Source organism: Erythrolamprus reginae, unplaced genomic scaffold, assembly GCF_031021105.1.
Source record: "Erythrolamprus reginae isolate rEryReg1 unplaced genomic scaffold, rEryReg1.hap1 H_45, whole genome shotgun sequence".
NCBI classification, from domain to species: Eukaryota; Metazoa; Chordata; class Lepidosauria; order Squamata; family Dipsadidae; genus Erythrolamprus; species Erythrolamprus reginae.
Window position 1 is genome coordinate 102224 of NW_027248501.1, and position 22583 is coordinate 124806.

General features: G+C 40.9%; 1 protein-coding gene across 1 annotated transcript; it reads right to left on the reverse strand.

The window, feature by feature from the left end:
* Positions 1-4924: 4924 nt before the first annotated feature.
* On the reverse strand, positions 4925-18323 carry LOC139155679 (vomeronasal type-2 receptor 26-like). Its single transcript, XM_070730923.1, has 4 exons — positions 18207-18323; positions 16184-16402; positions 12477-12606; positions 4925-5820 (listed from the first exon to the last, which is right to left on the reverse strand). Exons 1-4 carry the CDS (start codon positions 18321-18323, stop codon positions 4925-4927), a joined length of 1362 nt encoding a protein of 453 aa, XP_070587024.1.
* Positions 18324-22583: the final 4260 nt, after the last annotated feature.

A 22583-nucleotide genomic window follows, 5' to 3' on the forward strand; every position in this document is an offset into this window, starting at 1 on the left:
AAACTCAACCCAGACAAGACAGAGTGGCTGTGGGTCTTGCCTCCCAAGGACAATTCCATCTGTCCATCCATTACCCTGGGGGGAGAATCATTGACCCCCTCAGAGAGGGTTTGCAACTTGGGCGTCCTCCTCGATCCACAGCTCACATTAGAGAAATATCTTTCAGCTGTGGTGAGGGGAGCGTTCGCCCAGGTTCGCCTGGTACACCAGTTGCGACCCTATTTGGACCGGGAGTCACTGCTCATAGTCACTCATGCCCTCATCACCTCCAGGCTCGACTACTGTAACGCTCTCTACATGGGGCTACCCTTGAAAAGTGTTTGGAAACTTCAGATCGTGCAGAATGCAGCTGCAAGAGCAATCATGGGCTTCTCTAAATATGCCCATGTCACACCAACACTCCGCAGTCTGCATTGGTTGCCGATCAGTTTCCGGTCACAATTCAAAGTGTTAGTTATGACCTATAAAGCCCTTCATGGCACCAGACCAGATTACCTCAGGGACCGCCTTCTGCCGCACAAATCCCAGCGACCAGTTAGGGCCCACAGAGTGGGTCTTCTCCGGGTCCCGTCAACTAAACAATGTCGCTTGGCAGGACCCAGGGGAAGAGCCTTCTCTGTGACGGCCCTGGCCCTCTGGAACCAACTCCCCCCAGAGATTAGAATTGCCTCCTCCCTCCTTGCCTTTCGTAAGCTACTTAAAATCCACCTCTGCCACCAGGCATGGGGGAATTAAGATTTCTTCTCCTCCTAGGCCGTTATAATGGTATGCATGGTATGTTTGTATGTATGTTTGGTTTTGTATATTTAATTTGCTTTTAGTATTGGATTATTATTGTATACTGTCTATGATTGCTGTTAGCCGCCCCGAGTTTTCGGAGAGGGGCGGCATATAAATCCAATAAAACATGGTTTTGTATTGTTTTTTATATTTGTATATAATCAATAAATATTATTTTTTTAAAAAACTTGAAACTTGAAACTAGTTTAATGAAAAGAAGGACGGGGTGACATGATAGCAGTCTTCCAATATCTCAGGGGTTGCCACAAAGAAGTGGGAGTCAAACAATTCTCCAAAGCACCTGAGGGTAGGACAAGAAGCAACGGGTGGAAAATAATCAAGGATAGAAGTAACCGAGAAACAAGAAGAGATATCCTGACACTTAGAACAGGATATCAGTGGAACTGCTTGCCTCCAGAAGTTGTGCATGCCCCAATCATGGCAATTTTTAAGAAGATGTTGTATAACCATTTGTCTGAAGTGGTGTAGGGTTTCCTGCCTAAGCAGGGAATTGGTCTAGAACAGTGATGGCAAACCTATGGCACGGGTGCCACAGGTTGCACGAGGAGCCATACCTGCTGGCACACGAGCTATTGCCCTAGCTCAGCTCCAATGTGCATGTGTGTGCCATCCAGCTGAATTTTGGCATGCACAGAGGCTATAGGAAGGTGTTTTTGGCTTCCAGAAAGCCTCCGGCCCAATGGGGATGGGCGTTTTTAACCTTCCACCTGCTCCAGGGTAGTTTTTAGAGCTGGGGAGGGAAAAACATGAGCCTACTGGGCCCACCAGAAGTTGAGAAACAGGCCATTTCTTGCCTCCAGAGGGCCTCCAGGTGGCTGGGGAAGCTGTCTTTGCCCTTCCCAATCATTGAATTATGGGTGTGGGCACTCTCACATGCATGACAGTGTGCCTGCATGTTCTTTCGGCACCTGAGGAAAAAAGGTTCGCTATCACTGGTTTAGAAGATTTCCAAGGTCCCTTCCAATTCTGCTATTATATTAAGACTGTTGTGGTTAGCTCTGGCCCAGCTCCTGCCCCAAGGACTGTGGATGTGGGGGAGACATCCACATGCTGCAGGCCTGTTTTGCTCCTGGTGGAATCTGCTGATGAAGGCTCCTCTGACCAAGAAGACATGAGTGACAGGGAGCAGGAGAGTGTGGCAGACAGCTCAGAAGGAGATCAATTATCTAGCTCCTCCTTGGATTCGGAACAAGAGTTAATGATACAGTCATTCATGAGGAGAGCGATGCATAGGCAGCAACAACTGAGAGATTATTATCAAAGAAAATGAGGCCACCTGTGGTTGGGTGGGGCTGTGGTAATTAGTGAGGCTGCTATAAATAGCAGCCTGTGGGTTTGGCCATTGTGGAGGATTATCTGATCATTGTGTTTCATGCCTGCTTTGCTGACTTTGACCTTTGTGTGCTGATTTTTCCCCACTTTGAAACTAAACCAGAGCAAAGTGTGTTTCACTTTGTGAAAGAAGAAGGACTGTGAATTGCCTCACAGCTGCAAGCTAAGTATCACAGAACTGATAAGGGACTTGTATAAATTACCAGTTTGTTTGGAGACGAGTGCTCTTTGCTATACAAAAAGAGGGCTTAGTTTAAGTGAATTTTCATTATAAAGAACATTGTTTTGAATTTTCAAACGTGTGTGTGTTGGAAATTTGTACCTGTGAATTTTCGGGAGGATTCTAGCAGAGAGCCGGACAGAACAAAGACCATAAGTTAACTCAAGCACACATGGCCACATACATCATGTTCTCCCATTATTTAATTTTTGGCAGTTGATCAATTTCATAGTAAAAGTTTTTTTTCCTCCATATCAAACACATACATAATATCACATATAACTTGAATAGAAGTCAATATACATATATTATTGCTTAAAAATAATAGTACAATAAATTAAATTACATTCCAATTTTAATTTTATTATTCAATCCATCTTAATCTTTCCTCTCTCCACTCCCCTCTTTCTATCTCAGGAAGCTATTCCACCTCTAGTACCTACTATTTTACTCCTTCTCTCCCTTTCTTACTACCATCTCCCCCTCTTTCTTTCTTCCTTCTACTCACTCCTCTTTCTTTCTTTCTTTCTTTCTTTCTTTCTTTCTTTCCTGCTTCCTCTTATGCCCACCAAATCGTGAGCGGATAATTTAATTGAATTTAGTTTAGTTCAGTTTAGTTTAATTATTTGACTTCTATGCCACTGTCTGTCTGTCTGTCTGTCTGTCTGTCTGTCTGTCTGTCTGTCTGTCTGTCTGTCTGTCTGTCTATCTATCTATCTATCTATCTATCTATTCGATTTTTATGCCTCGCTTCTCCTTAGACTTAGGGTGACTTACAACATGTTAGCAATAGCCCTTTTTAACAGAGCCAGCATATTACCCCCACAATCCAGGTCCTCAATTTTACCCACATCAGAAGAATGGAAGGCTGAGTCAACTTTCAGCTGGGATGAGATTTGAACCAAACACCTACAGATCTTCAGTCAGCTTCAGTGGCCTGCATTACAGCACTCTACCTGCTGTGCCACCCCGGCTCTTAAGACTCAGATAAATTTAACAGTCTAGTTATCTAATTATCCATTATATAATTCTAATCACATTTTTAAAATTATTATTTTTTCCCCCGCTAAAAAACATACATCACATACATCAATACAACTTAGTAAATATATATCATCTCCTGAATATTATTAATACTTAATTTCATATCTATTACTCTCAGCATATGTTATTAATCTTATACTACCTCCTTTCTCTAATTTCGTCACCTGATTTACACAGATTATTTCATTCTCCAATTAAATTTTAACACAATTGCTTACTTCCTCTGCTAATTGTTTTCTCTTGCTTAATAAATCTAATCCATTTATTCCCTTACTTCTTACTCATCATTCATTTTAAACCCTATTTTCTCAAAATTAAATGCCCCCACATTACTTATTTTCAAAAATGAAATATCAGTTCATATTAAATTGTTTACATCTTATATATAACTAATGTGTCAGCCTAGCTGCATCTCTTCCTATCTTCAACTGTGCTTCAGCTGTCATAAGCAATGGGGTGGTGGTGGAGGGAGGTGTTTGGGTATTGGAAGGGGGGAGTCTGCTGGAGGAGGCCGGGAAAGTTTTGTTTCTCATGAGAAGGGGGGGATGAAAGGGGTCAGCTGCAAGCTGGCACAGTTACGCTTATCAACAGAGAAACATTAAGCCAGACATTCCAAGAACGTGACGTGCCGGCAAAGATGCATCCACCTGACGAAGATGGACAATGGGGATTGGGTGAATTGCCAAGGGGAGTGTTGGGGTTACTTTGTAATAGGCATCTCTCATGCCATTTTTTCTGTAGTATTGAAATGTTGCCTGAATGCGATTTGCATGGAAAATGTATATCTCCTGCCCATCATGAAGGACATGTTGGCTTATATGGGGAAAGGGATTTTTTTTTAACCAAACTAGAGCTGGGGTGGTGCAGCAGGTAGAGTGCTGTACTGCAGGCCACTGAAGCTGACTGTAGATCTGTAGGTCAGCAGTTCAAATCTCATCACCGGCTCAAGGTTGACTCAGTCTTCCATCCTTCCAAGGTGGGTAAAATGAGGACCCGGATTGTGGGGGCAATAGGCTGAATTTGTTAAAAAGTTCTATTGCTAACATGTTGTAAACCGCCCTGAGTCTAAGGAGAAAGGCGGCATTAAAAAATCGAATAAATAAAAATAAATAAATAAACTAGATTTACTTGAGGTGTACTACCGGGTTCAAATTAAAGAAGGAGACGAATGGGCCCCACATACACAAAAGAAGCTACAGAGTTTTGTGAACACTGATAGTGAATGAAAATCATCATACCAAAAAAATCCTTTGATGAAAACAACTAAAGTGGTCAACTGTCTGGGAGGAAATGAATATCTATATTTTTAATATCTAGTTTCAAAGTTCATCACTAGAACCTCAATCAGGAAAAATGGTATTAATGCAAAACAAAAAGGTGACTGATTGTTCCTGATTAACAGAAACTTTATGATTAATCACATCAACTGATTTTCAATTATTTAATGACAATGCTCCTCTTATTTCATGTTTTAGAAGTGAGATCAAATACAAAAAAGGCCAAACCAAAATAAAAGTTTCAGAGATTCTAGTGCCTCATTATATTCTCTCGACAATTCAGATTCGGTCTTAGGAGAATAATGTAGCATTTTGGGAAAAAGATGCAAACCAAAAGACCAGCCCCAGAGGCCAAGATAGAGAAGATCTCTACAGCCACCATGGATTTTCCTTTGGTGCTCAGATAGGTAGGAAGGAAGGTGATCCAAACACAGCAAAAGACCAGCATACTAAAAGTAATGAACTTGGCTTCGTTAAAGCTGTCGGGCAATTTTCTAGCCAGAAAGGCTACCATGAAACTTATGAGGGCCAAGAAACCCAGGTAGGCCAGCACTGTGTAAAACATTGAAGCTGAACCTTCATTACATTCCCAGATAGTTTCTCCTACCAAGGAGTGGAAGTCAAAATTGGGAAATGGGGGAGAGGTTACCAGCCAGGTGGCACAAAGAACTGCTTGGACAAGGGGAGAGGCTATGACAATGGAGTTGGTCATTGGTTTTCCTAAGAATTTCCTTGCCCTGTTCCCTGGCTTGGTAGCCATGAAGGCCAGAACCACCATGACAGTTTTTGCCAAGATGGAGGAAACTGCAAGAGAAAAGAGAATGGAAAAAGCAGTTTGTCGTAAGAGACAGGTGAGATTCCTGGGTCGACCAATGAAGAGGAAGGAGCAGAGGAAGCAGAACAGTAGAGAAACCAGGAGGATGTAGGTGAGATCTCGGTTGTTGGCCTTGACAATTGGTGTGTCATGATGTTTATAGAAAATTATCAGTACTGAAGATGTGATCAGAGAAAGGAAAAGAGCCAGAGAAGCCAAAATGTATCCTAGGGTCTCTTGATAGACAAGGAAGTGGATCTTCTTGGCAATGCATTGGTTCTTGTCCTTGTTGGGATATTGATCTTCTGGGCATGGGTCACAGTGGGCTGCATCTGAAAATAAGAATTTTTGTGTCAGGATCATTTACTTTTTGTGTACAGGAGCATTATCCCTCCTGAAGGATTGACATGCCGGTCCCTTTTTGCTCTGGCCAACCCATAAATGATGTGAGTAGTGACAGCATCTTTAATCTTTAATCTTTTTCTCTCTCACTTGAAACTGAAACCACCAGAAGATGAATGCATCTATCAGTCAGGAATTCTATTTTATTATTCTATTTTACATTTACATTGTTGGTTATCTCTCGCTCTGTAGGAGAGGACCAGGCTGAGGCTGAGAAAGGGGTCAAATGCATCATCAATCTGGAGTCTTCTCATATCCACAAGAGATCTAAGTCCAGCCCACCTTGAATTCCATGGACTCCTATCAACCGCCAATTTGCTTTGACCATTAGTAGTTCACATTCTTGTAGTGAGCTAAAGATTGCAGTTATATTGCCATCTTTATATCAGTGTTGAAATCCAATTTTTTTACTGCTGGTTCTGTGGGCGTGGTGTGGTGGACATAGTGTGTCTTTGTCGGCATGACATGGAAAGGATACTGCAAAATCTCCACTCCTGGAGAGAGGATACTAAAAAATCTCCATTTCCATGTGCAGCGGCAGCCAATCTTAAGTTGCATTAACAGAGCGACACAATCTATGACTAGGAAGGTACTAATACCTCTCTATAAATCCTTAGTTAGACCTCAAGTATTGCATCCAGTTTTGGTGATCACACTACAAAAAAGACATTGAAACCCTAGAGAGACTGCAGGAGAGAGCAAACAGGGTAATAAGGGGACTGGATATGAAGAAATGTTGCAAGAACTGAGCATGGCCAGTCTGGCAAAGAGAAGAATCAGGGCTGACATGATAACAGTGTTCCAATACTTAAGCACCAATCACAGAGAGGAGGGGGTCAGGCTGTTTTCCCAAACACCAGAAGGCCATACAAGGAATAGTCTGCGGAGAGGGGTGGCATAAAAATCTAATAAATCTAATAAATCAAATAAATAAATAATGCCTGAATGCTGACCAAAGAGAGATTCAATCTCGATATAAGGAGGAATTTATGATGGTGAGAGTGATCAACCAGTGGAACAGCTTGCCAGCAGAGGTTGTGAGAGCTCCAACACTTGAATCTTTCAAGAGGAGACTAGTGTTAGCTAACCAAAATGGCATTCTGAGAAATAAAACAATTCCATGCCTGTGCTTCTCACTGAGTAGGATTTATTAATGACCATGTCTGGATTTGACTGGAATCATTCCAAGCCTGAGTCCCTTATCTTACATCCAGGTCAAAGCCCCATCTCACATCCCCACACCCACAAGTGCAGTCATGAGGGCCAATCCTATGCAGGATTGGGGGGGGCATGGAGCTAGCCATTCCAGGGGAAGGAGGGATCGCTGCTTAGTAGCGATTCCTTCTTCCGGCTCCATGAGCTCAACCCAAGGTACTGGTGATGAGTGCAATTCTGGCCCTGGACTTAGGCTGCTGCTACTCAATGCCAGGTCGGTGGTAAATAAAGCTCTCCTGATTCCTTCCTGTGTTTGTTACTATGGCATCTGGAGAAAGGAATGTGTGGAGGCATCTCTCTCTCTCTCACTCTCAAGCTGTGTCAGGCCAAACTTGGACTTCTCAAAATTATTATTATTATTATTTATATTTGTATGCCAACCCTCTCCATAGACTCAGGGTGGAATATGACTTTGGGTCTGAAAACTAGACTGTCATTTGTCTGAAATGGTGTAGGGACTCCTGCTTAGGAAGGGTGGGGGTGGATTACATGACCTACTAGGTCCCTTCCAATCACTGTTTCCTGTAAGCTGCAAGGCTGTGTGACCAGGTCTGCCTCTTCCCTGCGCTGCCCCTGTCAAACTGAAAAAGCTGAATTATACGTACCGATATTGCCTATCTGGACTTCAGCAAAGTCTTTGATACAGTTCCAAATAAAGAGGTGATAGATAAATTAGTGAAGATTGGACTTAATCCCTGGAAAGTTCAGTGGATTTGCAGCTGGCTGAAGCGTAGACATCAGAGAGTTGTTGTTAATGGCGAGAATTCTGAGCAGAGACTGGTTACAAGGGGCTGTTCTGGGACCTATTCTTTTTAATATGTTTGTGAGTGACATAAGGGAAAGTTTGGTAGGGAAGGTTTGCCTATTTGTCGATGACTCTAAACTGTGCAATAGGGATGATATTCCTGGTGGCGTCTATAATATGGCAAATTATTTAGGGTTACTAGATAAATGGTCAAAGCAATGGTAACTGCAGAGAAGGATTTATGGGTAGTGATTTCTGACAGTCTCAAAATGGGTGAACAGTGTGGTCAGGCAGTAGGGAAAACAAGTAGAATGCTTGGTTGCATAGCTAGAGGTATAACAAGCAGGAAGAGGGAGAGTGCGATCCCGCTATATAGAGAGCTGGTGAGACCACATTTAGAATACTGTGTTCAATTCTGGGGACCTCACCTAAAAAAACATATTGACAAAAATTGAACGGGTCCAAAAACGGGCTACAAGAATGGTGGAAGGTCTTAAGCATAAAATGTATCAGGAAAGACTTAATGAACTCAATCTGTATAGTCTGGATGACAGAAGAAAAAGGGGGGACATGATCCGAACATTTAAATATGTTAAAGGTTTAAATAAGGTTCAGGAGGAAAGTGTTTTTAATAGGAAAGTGAACACAAGAACAAGGGGACACAATCTGAAGTTAGTTGGGGGAAAGATCAAAGGCAACATGAGAAAATATTATTTTACTGAAAGAGTAGTAGATCCTTGGAACAAACTTCCAGCAGACGTGGTTGGTAAATCTACAGTAACTGAATTTAAACATGCCTGGGATAAACATATATCCATCCTAAGATAAAATACAGGAAATAGTAAAAGAGCAGACTAGATGGACCATGAGGTCTTTTTCTGCCGTCAATCTTCTATGTTTCTATGAGAGTTTCCTGTTTGTTTGTTTGTTTGTTTGTTTGTCTGTCTGTTTGTCTGTCTTTCTGTTTGTTTGTTTGTTTGTTTGTTTGTTTGTTTGGACTTCTTTCGAACCTCATACGAAGTAATTTGACCAGCAAATGTACAGTATCTCATTTTTTAAAAATGTAGTATGCAAGTTACTCCATGTACCCACTGCATGAATAAGCAAAACTATAGAATACTTAAAACTTTAATCCAGAGGTCTTCAAATTTGGCAATTTTAAGATCTTTGGACGTCAGCTTCCAGAATTCTGGGAGTTGAAGTTCACAAGTCTTAAAATTGTGATGTTTGGGGATATCTGACTTAAATAAAGCATCTCCTTCCAAAGTAGTAATTCTTAATTTATGGTGAACATAATTTTGCAACATTTTGTACAGCCTATTTAATGGGTCATAGAGAGAGGAAAGTATAACATTCCTTATTTTTCTCTGTGATCTTTGGAATGTTCCCATCAGAGCTCGGCTGCTAGGGTGGAACGGTGATGTGTGCTTGCCCTCATGGTTCTGAGTGCTAGCGGAGCCAAGCACAATTATGCTACTGTACCTGGGCAGATAGCAAAATCATGCACGGACATGACCTACGTGTCTGCGCATAATTTTGCTACCTGCCCATGTGCATTAGCATAATTGTGCTGGACTCTGCTACCACTCAGAGTCACGGGGGTGAGCACACGTCACTGTTCCACATTAGCAGCCCACTTCTGGTTCCCATGCAGAAAATACAAGTCTATTAATTCTCTATAAAAATTATAATTCATTAATATACATAAGCTGAAACCACATTCCCTCAATGTGCACAGAAATCACATTCTTTCTCCTAGGTTTGTATCTCCATTGTTTTCCACAACCTGAAACAGTTATGCACAGAGATCATTATGTTTACAGGAAAAGTGAAACTAATATTATGAATTTTAGAAACATAGAAACATAGAAGTCTAACGGCAGAAAAAGACCTCATGGTCCATCTAGTGTGCCCTTATACTATTTTCTGTATTTTATCTTAGGATGGATATATGTTTATCCCAGGCATGTTTAAATTCAGTTACTGTGGATTTATCTACCACGTCTGCTGGAAGTTTGTTCCAAGGATCTACTACTCTTTCAGTAAAATAAGATTTTCTCATGTTGCTTTTGATCTTTCCCCCAACTAACTTCAGATTGTGTCCCCTTGTTCTTGTGTTCACTTTCCTATTAAAAACACTTCCCTCCTGGACCTTATTTAACCCTTTAATATATTTAAATGTTTCGATCATGTCCCCCTTTTTCCTTCTGTCCTCCAGACTATACAGATTGAGTTCATTAAGTCTTTCCTGATACGTTTTATGCTTAACACCTTCCACCATTCTTGTAGCCCGTCTTTGGATCCGTTCAATTTTGTCAATATCTTTTTGTAGCTGAGGTCTCCAGAACTGAACACAGTATTCCAAATGTGGTCTCACCAGCATTCTATATAGCGGGATCATAATCTCCCTCTTCCTGCTTGTTATACCTCTAGCTAGGCAGCAAGCATCCTACTTGCTTTCCCTACTGCCTGACTGCACTGTTCACCCATTTTGAGACTGTCAGAAATCACTACCCCTAATTCCTTTTATTCTGAAGTATTTGCTAACACAGAACTGCCAATGCAATACTCAGATTGAGGATTCCTTTTCCCCAAGTGCATTATTTTACATTTGGAAACATTAAACTGCAGTTTCCATTGCTTTGACCATTTATCTAGTAAAGCTAAATCATTTACCATATTACAGACGCCTCCAGGAATATCAACCCTATTGCACACTTTAGAGTCATCGGCAAATAGGCAAACCTTCCCTACCAAACCTTCCCCTATGTCACTCACAAACATATTAAAAAGAATAGGACCCAGAACAGACCCTTGTGGCACACCGCTTGTAACCTGACTCAGCTCAGAATACTCGCCGTTAATAACTCTCTGATGTCTACGCTTCAGCCAGCTGCAAAGCCATTGAACTATCCAGGGATTAAGTCCAATCTTCACTAATTTATCTATCAGCTCTTTATGTAGAACCGTATCAAAGGCTTTGCTGAAGTCCAGGTAGGCAATATCCACGGCACCACCTTCATCCAACACCTTTGTGACATAGTCAAAGAAATCAATGAGATTAGTCTGACATGATTTGCCTTCAGTAAAGCCAATTTTTTCCCATATACAGTGATACCTCTACTTAAGAACTTCATTCGTTCCATGACCAGATTCTTAAATGGAAAGGTTTGTAAGTAGAAGTAATTTTTCCCATAGGAATCAATGTAAAAGCAGATAATGCATGCAAACCCATTAGAAGAGAAATAAAAGCTCGGAATTTGGGTGGGAGAGGAGGAGGAAAAAGAGGAGGAGGACAGTCGCTGCCAAAGGAAGAAGGTGAGGTGAGGGGAATCAAAAAAATCCAAAACTTTAAGGCTTAAAAAAAAAGAGGGACTCTGAGGCAGCGAGAAGGAGAAGGAGGACTCGCCTCCCATACACCCGACAATAGGCTGCCTCCCATACATTGTGCCAGAGAGAGAAACACAGGCGGGCGAGAGGGGGGAACCTCCCGCTCCTTTGACCGAAAGGCAGCTGCTCCTGCGACCTGCTTCCTCTTCCTTCCCATGCTGAAGGGATCCCATCTCCTCTCGCTCACTCACTTTGTAGTCGGCGCCTTTCCTTCACTGCGTTGACTCCTCGGTTTGGCTGAAGCCGAGTTGATCCAGCCAGGGTGAAGCGCCCCCCCCCCTTGCCTTTCCACACCCAGATGCTCCGGGAAGCAACCTCACGCAGGGTGTATGGGAGGCAGCGCGAGGGAGTCACCACAGCGATGTGGTTTATTCCTTCTCCAAGTACCCAGAGAAAGGGAAACAATCTGTTCACTCTTGGCTTTCCAGAGTGAAGGGAGCGTTTCTTTTCTCTGGGCACTGGCAGAGGTTTATTTCTTCTCCAAGTACCCAGGGAAAGGAAAATGCTTCATTTGGTCTGGACTGCCAAAGCCTCCTTAAGCACCACTGAAAGGCTCCTCTGGCAGCCCAGAAAAGCCTGAGATGGCTGGGATTAAAGGGGGAATGGCAGGAAACTGGCTGGGCCTTCGTGCCACTCTCAAATTTCCTGGGCTCAGGTTCTTAAGTAGAAAATAGTTCTTAAGAAGAAGCAAAAAAACCTTAAACACCTGGTTCTTATCTAGAAAAGTTCTTAAGTAGAGGTGTTCTTAGGTAGAGATACCACTTTCCATCTAATTTGAAGTTATTGTACTGATTGACTATAATAGTATTTGCGCAGTCAGATCTAGGGCATTTCTGGATGTGAGAAACTATAAGATAAGACAGACTTTCAGTGATTAACCATGTACATTACCATAAACACCATGCAAATATTGAAGACATGCAGTATTATAAGTGATACTTATATATAACAATTTTAATTAAGCAGGTACGTTGAATAAAGATAACTAAGTTTCAAACAACATTAATTTTGTTGTTGTCTTGGGTGACATCTGAGAAACAAATTAAGGATTTAATGCTGCTCAGACATTAAATCCTTCTGCCTACCCTGAAAAAAAATGTAGAGGGAACATTGCCTTCCAAGTCTAACAATTGAATCTAATTGAATCTAACAAAAGCGACAAAATCAACACCTTTTCCATTGAATGGCTTCCTTGCTCTTGGAAGGTTGATATTTGAAAGTTGAAAGTTGCTCTACCTGTCTGATTAGAAAATGTCCCCTCTGGGCAAGCATCACACTGATAGCAGCAAACTGGCTTTCCCTCTGGAACTCTTCTCCTCTCTCCTGCCTGGCACCTTTTCATGCTACACCTGGCAAAGGGCACCTTCTGGAAGAGAAAAGAGAAAGAGAGGGTTATTTGATCACAGGATTGCAGGGGGTTTGCACTGGTCATAATTTTGAGCATCAGGCATAAATAACATTCAGTTAGTGCTGACATAACTTCAAATAACACCTGGCAAATGGTTCTGTTGAAAATGACTATACAGTAGTCCCTCGCTATACCGCACTTCACCTACTGCGGCTTCACTTCATCGCAGGTTTCTGAGGAAGTCGATCGGCAGATTTAAACAGCCCGCCGAACTCGATCAGCAGGTTTTTTTAAAAAAAAATAAAAATCTAAAATTGTAAATACTGTATTTAAATACTGTATCTAAAATAAATACTGTGTGGGAAGGGTTTATAAACACTTAAAACAATGAAAACTTACCAAACAATTACAATATAAATACTTAAATAAGTACTATCAGTCGATAAATTCCCCATCACGGATTTCACCTATCACGGCCAGGTCTGGAACGTAACACCAGTGATAGGTGAGGGACTACTGTACACTTGTACTGTTCGGGTCGTATACAATCTGGACCAAAAATGGTTTATTTTAGGTACTTATATTTGGTCTTTTTAAAAACATTTTTCACTGGGATGCTAATTTGAACTTTTCTGAACACAATACAAGTAAAATGGAGATGAAAATATTAATGCTTATATTTTTATTTTTCTCGTAAATGTCCGCTCCTATCGTTTTTGCTACATTTTTCCAATTTATAGACAGTTTAGCCTGCAAACTGCATACAATTTTGCTATATTTGGTGGTGGATTACTTGTTTGTACATTTCTGAACATAATGAAATGAAAATTGAACTGAAAAAATTGATGCTTATTTGTTTATTTTGCTCATAAATGGGCAGCCCATCCCCCCATTTTTTCAAGCATGTCACTTTATAAATTTTTCTAGGCCCCTAAATAAAAATATTTTCAATAATTTAGGCATTGAATTACTAGATTGAACATTTCTGAACATAATGAAATGAAAATTGAACTGGAAAAAATGATGCTTATTGGTTTATTTTGCTCAGAAACGGACCCCAACAGGGTGTGCTCAATTTTTTCAGGTTATATAAAAATTATGTTGTTAATTTCAAAATTACATGCTTGTTTTTAGTAAAATGGATTTATTTCATAAAATGAACTGTCTGGCCATTATGTACTTGCTTTTCAAAAGGATATTCCAAATATTTTCTGCCAAATCTATATAAAAACTGAAAATAATGGAAAACAGCAAGGCCGCAGCCCTATTTCTGAGCAAAAAAACCAAATAAGCAACACATCTTTCAGCTGTGGCGAGGGGGGCGTTCACCCAGGTTCACCTGGTGCACCAGTTGCGGCCCTATTTGGATCGGGAGTCACTGCTCACAGTCACTCATGCCCTCATCACCTCGAGGCTCGGCTACTGTAATGCTCTCTACATGGGGCTACCTTTGAAAAGTGTTAGGAAACTTCAGATCGTGCAGAATGCAGCTGCGAGAGCAATCATGGGCTTCCCTAAATATGCCCATGTCACACCAACACTCCGCAGTCTGCATTGGTTGCCTATCAGTTTCCGGTCACAATTCAAAGTGTTGGTTATGACCTATAAAACCCTTCATGGCACTGGGCCAGGTTATCTCCGGGACCGCCTTCTGCTGCATGAATCCCAGCGACCAATTAGGTCCCACAGAGTGGGCCTTATCCGGGTCCCATCAACTAAACAATGTCGTTTGGTGGGACCCAGGGGAAGAGCCTTCTCTGTGGCGGTCCTGGCCCTCTGGAACCAACTCCCCCCAGAGATTAGAATAGCCCCCACCCTTCTTGCTTTTCGTAAACTTCTTAAAACCCACCTCTGTCGTCAGGCATGGGGGAATTAAGATATTCTTTCCCCCTAGGCTTCTACAATTTATGTATGGTACATTTGTATGCATGATTGGTTTTAAAATAAGGGTTTTTAGCTACTATAGTATTGGATTGTTGCATGTTGTTTTTACCACTGTTGGTAGCCGCCCCGAGTCTAGGGAGAGGGGCGGCATACAAATCCAATAAAATGAAATGAAATTGTTTCAGTTCAATTTTTATATCATTATGTTCAGAAATGTTCAATGTATCTTATCAATACCAAGGGAGAATAATGTTTTTGAGATTAAAAAAATAAAAAGCTGTTAAAAAAAATCACCCAAAATGGGGGGGGGGCTGTTATGAGCCAAAATCCCAAATGAGCGTCAATTGTTTCAGTTCAATTTTCATATCATTATGTTCAGAAATGTTCAAATTAGTATCCCAGTGAAAAAAGTTTTCAAAAGGTTGCATCTGGAAGGATTTAGAGCCTAAAATAAAGGTAAAGTGAAAATGATTGCACACAGATGGGGGGGGGGAGGCCCTATTTCTGAGCAAAACCCCCCCAATAAGCATAACTTTTTTCAGTTCATTTCTATTTTTCTAATGATTAGGGATTTTCAAAATTGTGATCCAATGCAAAAAGGGGGAGGGAGTTTAAACTGGCAGCCTCTCGGTCAAAGGAGTGAGATAAAAATGAACAAAATTGCACAAAAACGCTAGGGGTGGGCTTTTATGAGCAAAATAAACAAATAAGTAATGATTTTTTATAGCAAAATTGTACGCAAAGTTGTTAACCTCAAGTGCAGGTAATTCACCAAATTTCCTGATTTTGTAGACCTGTTTTCACTTTAGAAGGATGTTCAGCACCCCCAAGAGAAAGTGATTCATTTACTGAAGTTACAACATTTCTTGCCAGTTCACCTCTGTGGCCCAGATTATCGCATCAGAGTTAATGGTGAAATGCAAAAAGGGGGGAGGGGGTTTGAATTGGCAACCTCTCGGTCAAAGGAGTGAGATAAAAATGAACAAAATTGCACAAAGTGCTAGGGGTAGGCTTTTATGAGCAAAATAAACAAATAAGCAATATTTTTATAGCAAAATTGTATGCAGTTTGCAGGCTAAACTATCTATAAATTGGGGAATTTTTGCAAAAATGCTAGGGGTGGGCATTCATAAAAATATAAGCATTAATTTTTTCATCTCAATTTTACTCTCATTGTGTTGAGAAAAGTTCAAATTAGTATCCCAGTGAAAAAAGCTTTCAAAAAGACCAAATGTAAGTACTTAAATTAAACCTTTTTCGGTCCAGGTCATATACAACCCAAACAGTACAAGTGTGACTTTTTTTGCCCAGCAAAAACTAAGGCCCCCCCCCCCCCCCAAATCCTCAAAAAACATTCTCAAAGAAAGAACCCCTCAAGTGATAAAAAGTCATGAGGTTTTGAGTTTCAAATATGCAGGGGAAATTCTTTAGAGGGTCTCAAACGTGACTTCGGGTCACATTCGACCCGAACAGAACAGCTTAAGAGAAAAAAGGGAACTGTTTGAGGTCACCTAGGCAAAGAATAAACCACATTTCCACATTCCTGTTTTTCTGTTGAGAATGTCTCAACTCTGGATCTTGAACCTCAAAGTGCACAGCGAAGATTGTTACATTGAGATACAGCTTTTATAAAACCCAGAATGATGAAGAATGGTCCATGGAAGAGAAAGTGATTAATTTCCTGAATTTACAACAATTCTTTCCAGTTCACCTTTGTGGCCCAGATAATCGCATCAGAGTTAATGGTGAAATCCTGGCCTGGAGCAGCCCTGGAATCCTTGTGCCCAACTTTCACAGGGACTAAATGTTTTTTGGGGTGGACAACCCAGTTGACGATATCATGATGAGCAGATCCCAGTCCATTTTCTGAGATGAAAACTTCATCTCCTGCACTGTTGTTGAAGCGGACATTCCTCAAATTGGAAAGAATCTGAAACAAAAGAGATCTTCAGAAATTGGGTGAATTATCTGAAGGGCAGAAATGAGATATCGTGGCTTCTATAATTTTCTGAGGTCATCATCTTAGCAAACAGATATATATATATATATACCTGAAAAGCTCCAGTTGGTGCTTTGGTTGAAACCAGTCAGGGGCTCCTCCCTCCACAAAGGGAGGAAACCGTCTGGGTAGTGGAAATGACCCAGGAATGGCAGAACCGACAAATTAATGGCAAAAATCGCTGGTTTTTTGCTTTTGTGCATGTATTGAAGCCAAATCTCGCATGAGGCATGCCTGGGCATGTGGGGGAGGTGCCTGCGCTGGCTGTCAAGGACCGTCTGGATAGGGAGGTAAGTGGCAGCCCAACACTGGTTGAAATGTGAGCAATCAGGGGTATAGCAATATTTGGCTATATTAGTTCAACAGTAATTTCAGATATAAATATAAGAAACTTCCTCAATATTGATTATGGACTGGATTAAATGTCTCAGAGATTACCTGCCATGGCTCCACATTTGAGATCCTCTTTCCAAACTTCAGCATGGCTGGTCGTGCTCCTGATCCATAAATTGCATGCAATGCATGTGCCACAGCATAAATAGCGTTGTAGATATTGTAACTTTCACCTCTCATCCTTATTTCAAAAACAAAATCCGGAATATCCTCAAAACTCTCCTTTCCTGTACATTGTTCTTTCCCTTTTGGGGGGACCTTGCCTGGTTGGGGGATATGGCACTCAAAGAGTGTTTCCCACCAATTCTGGAGAAAGCTGGCCCCTTCTTTGATCAAATGGTATAAAGACAAGATAAAGTGGCTGAATTCTGAGGCATCACCACTGTGTTCCCTAAACTGCAAAGCCCCATGTAAATTCTTTAAACCTTCAGAAATGTCTCCAACCAGAGTAAATTTCCAATGAGATGTTAGGACCCAAACAGTTTTAAGTGATATCTTTCCATGTTTTACAAAATAATTCAGAATTGACAAAAAACCTGCAATATCAGTGGAGTCTCCAAACAGAATAATAACTTCAGCTTTAAACAAAATTTTGAATCTTAATTGCTTTAATAAACCATTAAGTTGATCAGATTTCAGCCATTCAGTGAATGCCAGGCAGATCTCCTGCTCCTTCAGCATTGGCTTCAGAGTTGAGATGAAATGTCCTCCACTGTCATCTTCAGAGGTCAAAAGCCCCACCCAGTTCCACTGGAAATGCAGGAGCAGCTGAACTAAACCCACACACTGTGGAAAGTCACTGGGATTAATCCGGAAGAAGGAAGGATAAACTGGTCTGTATTCCTGAGGGAACTCAAAGCCAACACCAAGCTGGAGAAAGGGAGATTCCTCTTTCAAAGTCAAAGCAACATTTTGTGCAGACTTTAAGGAGTCACTATTGCATGCCTTTCTACCTATCAGTCAGACAGATTTACTTTGATTAAAGAAAGCTTTAGCTTATTCTCTTCCTAGGAAGAACTGCGACTTCCGTGTTCTTTTCTGGTTGCCACATGTCAGAAGCTGAGCAAAGAAGTTGTGAACCTGATACAAGTAATAAGTTGGAATAAAATGGTGGCTAAACTTTTATGAAAGTTACATTAGTTACATTAATTTTTCTTAGCAAGTACCGGTATAGTATTTCAGAGTTATTTCATTATCTATCTGTTTGAAGTTATATAAAAATATATATTGAAACATAAAATGTAAAAATCAATTCAATTCTAGGATAACCCCTGCAATAACATTGTTTTCATCCTGGACTTCTATGTAAGCTTTAATCCTGTATGCCGTGAAGCCCCCTTACCTGTGGGACCTTGTAGGTGCTGAAGATGGAGGCCATCTGCCTTGAGGATTCGGGTTGGTCACCTCCAATGACAGAGAGCAGAAGGTCCTGCCTGTCACATTTATAACCTGGAACCATTTGACCTCTTGTGGATAGAAAGGAGAGGCTGATTAAAGAAATCTTTCTCTCCATCTGAACATTGTTACAAATGTGGAAGCCAAGTGTGATGTTGGGGAGGAGAACCAAATCTTTGTTGATCTCTGTGACTGCAAACACTAAGGCTAAGAACTGCTCGTATTTCTTCAGTGTGGGTCTACAGTAAAAAAAAAAAAATTGGGAATGTTAGAGGGAAAATGTGTGTGCTTTTTAAATTTGCCTAGCCATGTTTTTATGGTATTTGGAATAGCAAATCCCAGATTTCATTGAGCTTTTTTCATGGATGCTTTTTGATTGAACTTGTAAGGCAAAGGAGAAAGGTGAGGTGTTTCATTGGTCAATTCTTCTCACAATTAGGAAATTTCTCCTTAGTTCTAACTTGTTTCTCTTCTGGTTAGTTTTCTGCCATTGTTTCTTATCTTTGGTTCTTTGGAAAATAGTTCCATCCCCTTGTCTGTGTAGGAGCCCCTGAAATATTAGAACTGTGTTATCATGCCCCCCACCCACTTCTTTTCATTAAATAGTCATAACTCAATTCCTGTAACTGTCCTCCGTATGTTTTATCCTCCAGCCTCCTAATCATCTTTGTGGCTCTTCTCTTTATGCTTTCCAGAGTCTCATTTTTTTATTTAATTGTGATGATCAGAACTGGTCACCACAATACAAAATTGATCTTATTCTAATACCATACAATGAAAAATGACTAGATTTTTCTTTGAGTTTCCTACTATGCTTATCTGTCCATATTACCATTATGTCATTTTTTTTAGGTCAGCAGAATTTCAAATTTGTTGTCTCTTCTCACTTTTTTGGTGGCCTATCATCTTCCTGATGTAAGACTACAATGAGGTGAGAATTCTAGCCTGTTTTATGGTGAAAGACAAGAAGTACACTACACATTGGAACAGGATTTCTAAATGGAATCCCTGAATCCAGAATACAATTAAAAAAATAATGCATCTTTCCCTGTCAGGTGAAACTTACAAAGCATGAAAATCAAGCTCAAATGGTTCTTTCTGAAAATCAGGGAAACTGCGGGACCAAATTTCCAGGGGTAAATTCCCACCAATAATGAGGTCACCAGGCCTGTAATAATGGTCTGTTACTGTAGGCTTGAAAAAATTCCTCCTCTTAGCAGTAGTTGGAGGCAAGAAGCAGAAGAGCAGCAGCAGGAAAGGCAAACGTTGCCAAATAAAGCCAGACATTACTGTCTTTCCTAAATCAGAAATCAAGGTTTGTGGAGAAGCTGAATTGCATGCATGAACAAAGAGAAAAGTGAGGAGAGTTGAGTCTCAACAAAACCAAGAATGATTCTTTTGAAGACATGACGGCAGAATCTGCCCCTAGTGGAGGAACTAGGAACATATTTATCTTGGAATAATTTGGGGGACAGAAATCCAGCGGGATACATTAAGAATTACTCTTTTGATAATTGTAAGGAATAGGTATTCTCCTATCTACTCAGCAAATGATTTTATTAAAACACCTGGCTGAGAAAAACATGTTTGTGTCTCTTGTTTAATTCCTAGGGCAAATAGTCTTGAGAATCAAGATGAAATTAGGTATTTGACCTACATGAAAGTGAGTCCCTAGAAGCAAGATGGAGTTTGGTCTGAACTATACGTTTATTTGGATAGTATTGAGAGCTAAAGGAGTCTGCAGAGAGGGGCCGCATACAAATATAAATTATTATTATTATTATTATTATTATTATTATTATTATTATTATTATTATTATTATTATTATTATGTCAGTACAACACAGCAAATGAAATCACTATGCTGGATTTCATATTTCATCACCAGTCGGGTGCTTCCCAAGCACCTAGGACTGCGTGATGTAGTGTGTTTCCCGATCCCAGTAAAGCGGCCTTTTGCAATTGACAGATGGAGATTTTGTCAATTCCGATGGTTTTCAAATGTCCGCTGAGATCCTTTGGTACTGCGCCCAGCGTGTCAAGTACCACTGGGACCACTTTCACTGGCTTATGCCAGAGTCATTGCAGCTCAATTTTTAGATCTTCGTATTTCACTAATTTCTCTAGCTGCTTCTCCTCAATTGTCTCCTGGGATTGCGATGTCGATGATCCATACTTTCTTTTTCTCCACGATCATAATGTCTGGTGTGTTATGCTTCAGAATTCGGTCAGTCTGAAGTCGGAAGTCCCACAGTAGTTTTGCTTGCTCATTTTTGACCACTTTTTGGGGCTTATGATCCCACCAGTTCTTTGCCACTGGTAAATGGTAGTTCTGGCACAAGTTCCAGTGGATCATCTGTGCCACAGCATCATGTCTATGCTTGTAGTCAGTCTGTGTGATCTTTTTGCAGCAGCTGAGTATGTGATCGATTGTTTCATCTGTTTCTTTACAGAGTCTGCACTTTGGACCGTCTGTTGATTTTTCAATTATGGCTTTGACAGCATTTGTTCTAATGGCTTGTTCTTGTGCCACCAGTATTAGTCCTTCTGTCTCCTTTTTGAGTGTTCCACTTGTAAGCCATGACCAGGTCTTTTCTTTATCCACTTTGCCTTCAATCTTCTCCAAGAACTGTCCATGCAATGCTTTGTTCCGCCAACTGTCCATACGACATTGAGTTACATTTTTTCTGTACTGGTCCTTAGTTTGCTTCACCTTGAGAAGCTTCCTATTGTTCACTTCCATCAACGCTGACTCTTTGCTCCCCTTCATGTAGTCAGCTAATGCATGCTTCTCTTCTTCTACTGTCTGCTTCACTTGCAAAAGTCCTCTGCCGCCTATTTTCCTTGGTAAATACAGACTGTCAACGTCACTGCGGGGGTGTAGTGCATGATGGATCGTCATTAATTTTCTGGTTTTCCTGTACAGGTTGTCCAGCTCAGCTTGAGTCCAGTTCACTATGCCAGCTGTGTATCTAATGACAGCTATGGCCCACGTATTTATAGCCTTGATAGTGTTTCCACCATTCAGTTTGTTCTTCAAAATTTTTCTGGTCCTCTGGATGTACTCTTTGCTGATCACAGTTTTCACATGGCCATGCTTGATATTATCCAGTTGCAAGATATATTGTTGTTGTTGTTGTTGTTGTTGTTGTTGTTATTATTATTATTATTATTATTATTATTATTATTATTATTATTATTCTGGTACAGCAAAATCAGTTGTATTCTAGTAAGTTTGAGCAATCATTCCAAAATATATACCAAATTACTGGTTTTGCTATTCTTGGAAGAAGGTGAAATTAGAAACTAACTTCTTCCATTAAACCTAATAGAATTATTTATTGGCCAAGTGTGATTGGACACACAAGGAATTTGTCTTTGGTGAATAAAATAAGTAGGGGGATAAGTGGTGCATATAAATAGGAATGAAAATCTCTCAAGATGTAACAGTACTTTAAACTTGTTCAACACAGAGAATTTGTTCTGGTTAAGGAACATAGCCACCTCTGACGGAGGCTGTGCATGCATGGGGAGATCCTCAAGTGAATGCCAAATTCAGGAGGGTCTTTTGATGCAGTGTCTATCCTGCCAAAAGGATCCGGCCATTGCCTTGCCATCTCCTGTCTTCCCATCCTGCAGCTTTTCAGCCAAGCTGGGTGGGCAGAAAGCAAAGGCTGCCTTCACTCTGTTGACATTCCTACCTCTCCTTCTCCTCTCATGCAGGATGCTGTGGACAGGAGAGAAGCGGCCCTGTTCCCACATTCATACCACATTTGCGCATAAGGCAGCCTTTGCTTCCTGCTGCTTTAAACTCATACCCACCCCACTCATCCGAAGAACTGTGAGGAGGGGGGGACAGAAAGGGACATAGTAAGATGGTGGCCAGATCCTTAGGGCAGAAGCTGCATCCAAAGACCCTCCTAAAGTGAGGAGCTGCCTGCCATCTGTGTGCACCTTTGCTGCAGTTTGGCGCTTGGTTGAGGAGGGTCTCCCTGCATGCACAACAGCCAAAGAGAAAACACAGAGCTACAAAACCTTGTTAGAGGTGGCTAGGGGTCATGTGACTCAGTGGGTCATGTGTCTCATATTTAATCATAGGAGAAATCAAAAAAAGAAACTGTGGATGCTTGGTTCTCCCAATATTGGGACTTTTCATATTTGGTTCTGGATAACCTCCGAGTCTGCGGAGTGGGGCGGCATACAAATCTAAATAATAAATAAATAACAAAACAACAGAGAGAATCTTGGAGATTTTTCAGTCCAGTCCCATGCTCAAGCAGGTTTAGATTAATTTAATTGCCTTTTATATTAATTGGATTTGATG

Coding starts and splice junctions, on each gene's coding strand:
- LOC139155679 (XM_070730923.1), bottom strand. CDS start 18,323: ATGGTTCCAGGTTATAAATGTGACAGGCAGGACCTTCTGCTCTCTGTC. Junction 16,403..18,206: donor GCACCTACAAGGTCCCACAG/GTAAGGGGGCTT, acceptor CTTTTGTTTCAG/ATTCTTTCCAATTTGAGGAA. Junction 5,821..12,476: donor GACATTTTCTAATCAGACAG/GTAGAGCAACTT, acceptor TCTTATTTTCAG/ATGCAGCCCACTGTGACCCA.